The sequence below is a fragment of the Sarcophilus harrisii genome, chromosome 1 (genome assembly GCF_902635505.1).
Source record: "Sarcophilus harrisii chromosome 1, mSarHar1.11, whole genome shotgun sequence".
Taxonomy (NCBI): domain Eukaryota; kingdom Metazoa; phylum Chordata; class Mammalia; order Dasyuromorphia; family Dasyuridae; genus Sarcophilus; species Sarcophilus harrisii.
This window is the reverse complement of record NC_045426.1, coordinates 90,654,857-90,664,374: the sequence shown is the minus strand read 5'-3', so window position 1 is coordinate 90,664,374 and position 9,518 is coordinate 90,654,857. Positions and strand designations below refer to the sequence as shown.

Genomic DNA, 9,518 nt, shown 5'->3' with positions numbered 1-9,518 from the left:
GACCAAAATTGGGACTCTTGTTGGGGATGCACGGGATCTGTTTCAATGATCTGATTTGTTTTCCACTCTCCAGGTCCAGCATTTGGCTCCCATTTCCTTGTTAGTCTAACTCAAGGGCCATCCTTGAGCAAGATGGTGAAAGTGTGGGCTCACTGTTGACCCAAACTGAGACAACTCAGCCCTTCCCTTGTTTCTGGCATTAGATGGGAAATCATTTCACAATCTCAGCTTCCCTCAGATCCCCCCCCCCTGCCCCTGCCACAACAACAAGCTGAAGCCCCAGAAATTGGATAGCACGTCAGGGACCCATATTGCGCAACAGAACAGGGGAGACCAGACATATAAGGGGCCAGCTGAGAGTCAGTGAGGCAGAGGAAGGAACATGGAGCACCTCAGGAACATCCTACTATTGGCCAGTGTAGCCACTCTCATCCCCACTCAGGCTTTACCTCTGTCCAGCCTGAGCTATCAGAAGGCCCTGTCCAAGGCCCTTCATCTCTACAACCAAGCACACAAAGGAGAGAATGCCTTCCGGCTTCTCCAAACCGACCCTCCTTCACCCAATCAGGTGAGTGCTAGTTCTGGACTCCTCCTGGAGAGGAAAGAACAGACTGACTTGGACCTTGTCCATTTTCCCTTGCTGCCTATTAATAATTAGTCCAGTGTCTTGTTGGGAACGAGGCAGTCCTTGGCTCAGGGAATGAAGTTCTTGGGTGCATGGATAAAGCTATGGTTCAGAGGTGTGAGTTCCCACTTCTGTGTCACTCTCTGTGGCTCTCTGTCTCTGTCTCTCTCTGGATGCATGTCACTGTCTGTCTCTGAGTCTCTCTCTCTCACTGTCTTTGTCTTTCTCTTTGTCTCTCTCTGTATATGTATATGTCTCTCTGTGTGTTTCTGTCCCTGTCTCTTCCTGTCTCTGTCTTTCTGTCACTGTCTTCTCTTTGTCTCTATGTCTTTCTCTGTCACTGCCTCTCTCTGTCTCTTTATCTCTGTCTTTCTATCTCTGTCTCTCTCTGTCTCTGTCTTTCTCTTTCTCTTTGTCTCTGTAGTTCTGTCTCTGTCTTCTCTTTATGCTGTTGTCTCTCTGTCTCTGAGGCTCTGTCTCTCTGCCTCTGTCTTTTTCTTACTGTCTCTGTCTTCTCGTTCTGTATTTGTCCCTGTCTTTGAGACTGTCTCTCTGCCTCTGACTTTCTCTTTCTCTGTCTCTGTCTCTGTCTCTCTCTCTGACACTGTCTTTGTTTTTCTCTCTGAATCTCTGCATATGTGTCTCTCTGTGTGTCTCTGTCTTTCTCTTTGTCTCTCTGCATGTGTGTCTCTCTGTCTCTCTCTTTCTCTGTCTCTCCCTCTCTTTCCCTCCCTCCTTCCCCCCCTCTCTCTGTCTCTCTCTCTCTGTCTGTCTGTCTCTCTCTGTCTCTGTCTCTCTCTCTCTCTCTCTCTCTCTCTCTGTCTCTTTCTTTCTCTCTCTGTCTCTGTCTTTCTCTCTGTCTCTCTGTCTCTGTCTCTGTCTCTGTCTCTGTCTCTGTCTCTGTCTCTCTCTCTCTGTCTCTCTCTCTGTCTCTCTCTCTCTCTCTCTCTCTCTCTCTCTCTCTCTCTCTCTCTCTCTCTCTCTCTCTCTCTCTCTCTCTCTCTCTCACACACACACACACACACACACACACACACACACACACACACATATTCCAGAACAAGGGAAGCTAAACATGACAAGATTGTACTGAGGAGATAGTTGCTATTAGCAAAAGGCTCTCAGCTTAAATCCTGTCTTTTTGGGTACTGCTCCCTTCTTCCTTCCAGGGCATGGGTTCTTAATTTGGGGTACTCAGATGCATTTTTAAAATATTCTGACAATTCTGTTTCTAAATAATTGCTTTCCTTTATAATTCTATGTACTTTATTCTGAGAAGGGGCTCATAATTGTCACCAGATTGACAAAATTGACACAAAAACTGCTCTGAGGAATTCTCAGGTGGGTATTTCACATGACAGGAGGCAACTAGGAAGCACAGTGAATAGATAGATTTCTGGCCTTAGATTCAGGAAGATGTGTTCGAATCCAGCCTCTGACATTTACCAGCTGTGTGATTTCAGGCAAGTGATTTAGCCTCTGCTTTGCCTCAGTTTCTTCAGCTATAAAATGGGGATAAAAAAAGCCACTGTTCTCCCAGGCAGATGAAGAAGCTGAAAGCCATCCTAAAAGAGAGGAGGTTCACTTCAAGACTTCTTTTCTGACCAAATTCTCCTTTGTCAGCTGAATTCCAGGGCCAATGGAATTAACAGATCAGCTTGAGAAGGAGCCTGCAATAAAGAAAACTTTATAGAGATGCAGGAGAATTTAGAAATGCAAAGGAAAAAGGATGCTATTTATGGAGTCCTGGAAGAAATTCAATTATTTAGCGTTTATTGTTTGCAGGAAGCAATTTCTCAAATGCAATCTAACCTGTTGTCTTTTGATTCAGTTCTAGGCCCATTCCACTGTCTGTTTGCAGTGACTATATAATATAACATTATTATGTTATTAATATATCAATATTAACAAATAAATCATTAAATTAATATTTATTGGCTTAATTATTATATTAACATATTAAATATATCAGTTATTAAAAATTAAATATTATATATATTTCTGGTTCAGTGAACTGGAGATCTAACTTCATAATCTGGACAATAGGCACTGTTCATCTATTTGGTTTTTCTGATGTGGGTTCTTAGGGCTAATTTCTTTTAGGTAATCTCAAATGTTTAGGCCCTGTAATAGTCTGGGGTATAATGCAATCAGTGCAAGGTTATCCTCAGGCAGGAGCCTAGGGAGGTCCTCACCACTTCTATCTAGGGAACCATATTTTGCTTGAGATTCTATATGGAACATTATCTCAGGAAGTTGCAAACCCTTTTTGGAGAACTTGATTTTATGTCCAGCCTGATATGATATGATGATTTGTGATGTGATGTGATATAACAAGTTGATAATCAAAGGGGTTGCAACTGAGGTTGCATTCACGAAGACACAATCTTGACCTAAATGGAATGACATCACACTTGGGCAAATCCCATTGTGCTTTTAATGATTCTAAGCTGATATTTGGTGACACTGTATCATTGTGAATCTTGGAAGAACACAAACTCTGAAAATCAAAGTTGAAGTTGATCCAAATGGCAAGGGAGAGAGAGAGAGCCCTGGGGAAGGGAAGGGAACAAATTTTTTTATTACTATGTGCCAGACACTGTGCTAAGTATTTTATAAACATTATCTTATTCATTCCTCATCAATAAATATGCAAGGTAAGTGCTATTATTACCCTCCTTTTGTATTTGAAGAGAATGAGATAAACAAGTTAGCATTTTCCCTAGTTAGCAAAATTAGTGAATTCCCCAAGTCACATAGCAAATAAGCTTCTGAAGCAGGATTAAAACTCATATTTTCTTGATTCCATGCCCAATGTTCTCTCTAGCTACTTCCACACCTGCTCCCTGACTGGATCTATCAAGTATGGAAGAACGAAGAGTCCAAAATGACTCTGGCAATTCTAGGCTAAGTTTCTGTTGGCAAATGTCGAGAAGCTGGGGGTGAAGGATGATTTTGCAAAAGAAGAAGATGAGCTTAGTTTTAAACATGTCAAATGGTGGGATAGTCAGGGACCACCCTAGTGAGGTACCACCGCACGTCTATCAAAAATAACAAATGCTGGAAGGGATAAGGGGAAAATAGGACAAGAATTGCTGATGGAGTAGTAATTTGTTTCAGCCAATATGGGAAATAATGGAATTAATAGTATTCATCAGGCAGTTGGAGATTATAGGATTATAGATTTAGATCTGGGAGGAACCCTTTTAAGTCACTGAGTCCAACATTCTCATTTTTCATATGAGGAAACTGAAAATCGGAGACATTAAGAGACAACTACTAAATGTCTGAGATGCATCCAAATCCAGATTTTCCTGACTCTCAGTCAGTATTGTGCTGCTATCTCTTTGCCAGAATGTGGTTCAAAATTAAATAGTGATTTAGAAATCATTTCAAAGAGCTCATAATGGAAGTCAGCAGAATGAATGAAGATTGTTAAAGAGAGAGTGTCAGGAGAGAAGGCAGGGAAGAAGGGGAGGCACAGAGCCCTGAGCAATGATCACAGAGGGAGTGCAGAAGAAGAACTAAGGAAGAAGGCAGAAAGGAGAGTAGAAACAGGAAATTTTAGGATCCAAGGTATACATATGGGACAGACCTCAGGGACCAACTATTTCAGTCTTCTTATTTTTACAGATAAAGAAAATGAGGTATAAGGAACTTAAGTGACTTATTAAAGGTTAAGTAGGTAGTAGCCATGATGTGAACCCAGCCCCATCTGACATCACCAGCAGCATTTTTTCAATTATATAGCACACTGTCATAAGACATACTATGAGACATTCATAAGGAATTTGAGATTCAGGTGAGTGAAATGACCTCCTCAAAAGTCATGCAGTCAATCATTAGCAGAGTAGGATTTGGGACCCAAGACTACTCCATTTATGGAACTTGCACTTTCCATACTGTAGGAAACACTTGTTCCCATTGACCCAAGCCATTGGTTAGTGAAGGTGATTTCTTCTTAACGTAGGGTCCTCCTCCACCTCCATTGAGCAGCCTCATCCCATCTAACCTCACTTTCTCTTTTCAGGACCTTCAAGAACAAACTTTGAAGCATCTGAGCTTTACCTTGAAGGAAACTGTGTGCCCAGTGACTGAGGATCTCCTGCTGGATCAGTGTGACTTCAAAGTTGATGGGGTAAATAGTCAGTGGGGCAATGGGCTTGAAGGCACCCTGGAGGAGGTGGAGGGGTGTATTAGAACCTTTATTATCTCTGCCCTGTTCAATCCTACTTTTCATCAGTTCAGTACCTAAGATTTCTATGCAATCTTGAAACCTTAGGTTTCAACCTTGGGGTTGAAAAACCTTGGGAGGTGAATAGCATAGAGTTATTTCCCTATATAGATCATGCAGAATCAAAGGGTTCAAAACAGTGGAGCTCCACATAGACACAATCTGCTGATTGTGAAGCCAGAAATGGAACCCAGATCCCCTAGATCCAAACTTAAATTAAAGTTAATTTCTGACTTGGAAGAGACTCTGTGAGTCCCTAATGCCACTGTGGCATTAGGAGAAACTGCACTTCTGGCTCTCATGGAACTAAATATTCTGGGCTCCTGAAAAGATAAGCAAAGTGGACTTTTCTCAATTTTTCTTCCCTTTACCCTCTCATCTTCCCTACTTTTTTCCATCTTTCCTCTTCCTCCTTCTCTTCTTCTTCCTTCTCTTCCTCTCTTCTTCTTCTTCTTCTTTCTTCTTCCTTTTCTTTTTTTTCTCTGATGTCTCCTACACAGCTAGTGAAAGAATGTCAAGGCTCAATATCCAATGAACAGGACATTGCTGCAATCATCCTCACCTGTGACCCAGAAGCCTCAGCAGTAAGTTTCCTGCTCTTCTTTCATTTTCTGCCCTACCCCTTCATATTTGATTCTTTGGGGCTGATCACGTTAGCTCCATTGCTGGGGGGGGGGGGGAAGGGAGGGAATAGAGAAACTGGTACAGGGAGATTGCATCCTGCCTTCCCCTGCCCTGGCCTACTATCCTTATCACCTGAACAGGAGAAACATTGAAGGGAAGGCTGGTCACAGCAGGGTGACCACAGGGCACACCCAGTCTTTTTAGGAATTCCAGTCTCTGTGGCCATTTTTAAGGTTGCAACTCATGTGGATAGGTTTACTCCAGAGGATAGTTTGCCCTTTAACTTTAATTAGAGAAACCAATTTTCCTCCAACCCCATTGCATGCCAGCTGTTTCTGTTTACTCTGGGAATCCTAGACCTGAAGAGTGAGCAAAGGACGAGGTCTGGAGTATAACTTAAGCTAACTATTCTTAGGAACTAGCAAAGAACCATGCACAGTCCCTATTCCAAGGGCCAGAACCCTGATGGAAGTCCCTCTGCTCTATTATCTGAATCAGACACTTACTCTCCATTCTAATGTCTTTGCAGCCCTCTCGCTCCAGAAGATACCTGACTTTCAAACGAAAGAATGGTTCGAGGAAAAATGGCCACAGACCTGGGGGATACTCTCTGATTGCTCTTGGAAATAAGAAAGTACTAAAGGCTCCATATATGGAGTCTATCTAACCTCAAACCAGTGTAACCAGCACTTGCTTTCTCCCTTATATTTTACTCTTTTTCAATTTCCACTCCCCTAATCTCACACACATGTACACACACACATACACCCTATGTAATCCATAGTTGTGTATTTTTCTCTGTATATGGTACACATGTAAAATATATTGGGTACACACATATAATTTGTATGGTATATACATATATGTAACATATATGTATATATGCATGTAACCTGGTCTTCAAGATTGGAGCATTTGCATAAGAAATTGCATTTCTTCCTTGGTAGACAAAACAATGTGTTGATACTACAAGCCTATCTGTGTGAAAGGTGGAGTTGGTAGAATTGTCTTTGAAGAAGAGAAATTTTATTCCTCTTCAGATAAATTCAAATATATTTCCTGCTTCAGGGGAGGACACACATTTCTAGACACTCTTTTCCAGAGAGATCCAAAAAGAAGGGGGAGGGAGAGAGGGAGAGAGAAGGAATTTGGAAAGTTGACATGCAGGAGAAAGCTGATTCTTCAAACATGTTCCAGATTTCAAGTTTGCCTTTCTAGAGTCTTTGGGAAATTATCATTTGGATGAGATTACAGTGCTTCTCTCTTTGACCTGAAATATCTCATGCTCCATGAGAGAGCTTGATCCTGTGTATGATCTGGTGTGTTATAACTCATGTAAAACTTGTCTGATTTCTACTTGCTATGTGCTTGGATAAATGGATTTACTCATTCTTCAGTATTTGTGAGGATTTTTATGCAATTAGAATTTGGTGGGAAGGAGTTACGACTCCAATATAAGCTTTGGGTACTCTTTCATTCTCAGTCCTTTTACAAGCTCAACAAGAAATTTACCTCAATATTCTTTGGGTATACTCACTGAGTCCTGTTTTCTCTCTTGGGATTATTAGGATCTTAGGATCTCTCTCACTTAGGCTTTTCAGTTTCCAGAGATTTAAGTATCATCTTTACACAAATGACTATATATTCAATATATATATATATATATTATACATTCAATTCTAGCCTCTCTATTGAGACCTAATCAGCTGTCTCCAACTGTCTGTTGGACATCTGAAACTAGATGTCCTATAGTTATCTCAGCATACCCTCTCTCAACAAGACAGTTCATTATCTTTCACTCCAAACCTATCCCTTTTCTTAATTTCCATATTTCTAATGAGGATACCACCATTCTTCCAAAATCCCAAATTCACAATCTCAAGTAATTCTAGAGTCTTTACTCTCCCTCACCTCACTGTTCAGTCATTTGTCAGCTTCTCTCATGTCCATTTCCCTCTCCCTACATCTACAGCCACCACCTGAGGTCAACTCCATATCACCTCTCACCTGCACTTGGGCTCCTAATTTGTCTTCCTGCCTCAAGTCTCTATACTGCAACCAATCATTCATATAAACAGGTTTTCTTTAATTGAATGTCTGATCATATTATCCCCTTAATGATTAAACATCAGTGGCTTCTTATTGCCTCTAGAAGAAAACACAAATCCTCTGTTTGGCTTTTAAATTTGCCGCATACAATTTGTCTCCAACCTGTGTCATTAGACTACACTTCCCTTTTTCCATCATGTGGTCCAGTCAAACTGGCTTCCATCTTGGTCTTCACACATGATACTCCCTGTCATCTCTGTGCATTTCTGTATATCCCCCATACCTGGAATGCATGATCACTTCACCTTGCCCTCATAGAATTATTCACAGAATCAACAAGATACAGTCCAAGAAAAACTTCTTTGTGAAGTTTTTCCTTATTATCTCAGTGGCTCCTGCCTTCCTTTCCTAAATTATCTTAAATTTAGTTTTGATTTAGTCTCAGTGTAATTACATATACACATTAGGTTCTCCTTTTCCCACCTCACCTCAAATTCCCCTCTACTCCTCCTCACATAGAATATATAGTTAAATAGCTAATAACAAGATGGAACAGGCAGAAAACTCAAGGGGAAAGATGAACATGAAGATTCAGGCAAGTACACAAAGTTTGCTAAATTAAATACTGCAGCTCCTGCTAAAGGACAGGTTGAGGTTACCAAGTTCAGCATTTCTGCAAAAGTAACCTGCTCAAATTTTTTACTGTAACTGCCCTTCTAGGCCCAATTCTGAGTCCATTCTAATATCACCACTCACCTTTCAGAGGCTGAAGAAGCCCTTCTTTGCTCAGTGTGAGCCACGGAATGAACTACTGAGTAGCTATAAGTGGCTTTTGTTATAGGGAAATAGAGGGATTACATTGAAGTGCATAGAAGCAGTCATCTAATGTAAGAGAGAAGCTCCGTGCTATAGAAATATCAGCAATTCAAGAAAAGATGTTTACATGGTGGAGGAGAATGGGAAGGGGGAATATTGTTGGTGTGGAGCCTACACCCTTCAGGCTCCAAATCACACTCAGGCCTGGGACTCCTGAATAGCTTTCTGTTCTGGCTTTCTTGCCCTGCAATGTAAATGTGGAGATAAAGGAAGAGTTGGGAAGGGGAAGCTTCTATTTTTAGTGAACTGTAAGTAGGCCTATTTTATTGCATTTTAGGTTGCATGACTGTTGCATAGGTTCCAATTCTCAGCCTGAAACTCTGGAGTGATCCAAGCAAGGTCTGTCTCAGGACAAGAAGTTAGGGTTTATTGCTAGAGCGGAAGATGCTGAGAGATGAGGAACAGATCAGAGAAGTGGTCCGAGTAGAAGGAATGAGCATCTCTCTGTTCACTGCTTGACTGGACATCCTCACCACTCCTCAAATGGAGAAAATTCTGGTTTTGACTGCAATTTAGCACTGACAAGCTGTGCAGAGGGGCTGGAAGGCTTTCCCAGTGTCCATCTCAGTGCCTAGCTATTCTACTATGCCATGGACGCTGTCCCAGGTGCTGTCCTATTTGCCGTCCAGGGTGCTGTCCCAGGCGCTGTCCTAGGTGCTGTCTGGGGTACTGTCCCAGGTGCTGTACAGGGTGCTGTCCCAGGTACCATCCAGGGTACTGTCCCAGGTGCTGTCCCAGGTGCCTTCCAGGGTACTGTCCCAGGTGCTGTCCAAGAAGCTATCCCAGGTCAGGAATTTCTCATCCTCTCCTTCCAAACACGCTCAATCCCTTCTCTTCCCCCTTCCCCCCACTCCCCAGGACTAGAGAAAGTATCAAAAGTGGACTCCCAGATCTATGAGACCATAGAATAGAGAAGAAAAAATCCTATCTTCCTTCTTGTTGTGGTGGTGTCCTGGGCCTACTTCCCTAAATGGGGATTAAAAGCCCATTATGAGGAGGGGGGAGGTTCTGACAGTTCTAGCCAGACTACAAAGTGTGAGGTGTGGCTGTATAAGTGTGGTGTTCGCACACACAATAAATGCACAGGCATTAATGTTTGTGCTCACTTTT

At 42.0% G+C, this 9,518-nt stretch overlaps 1 protein-coding gene across 1 annotated transcript; it reads left to right on the top strand.

Moving 5' to 3' along the window:
* Positions 1 to 346: 346 nt before the first annotated feature.
* Positions 347 to 6,882, top strand: LOC100929552 (cathelicidin-2). The gene is made up of 4 exons (XM_012543435.3): positions 347 to 568; positions 4,656 to 4,763; positions 5,360 to 5,443; positions 6,013 to 6,882. The coding sequence occupies exons 1-4, from the start codon at positions 383 to 385 to the stop codon at positions 6,148 to 6,150; spliced, it is 516 nt and encodes a 171-aa protein (XP_012398889.1). The 5' UTR covers positions 347 to 382; the 3' UTR covers positions 6,151 to 6,882.
* The last annotated feature ends 2,636 nt before the right edge of the window (positions 6,883 to 9,518 follow it).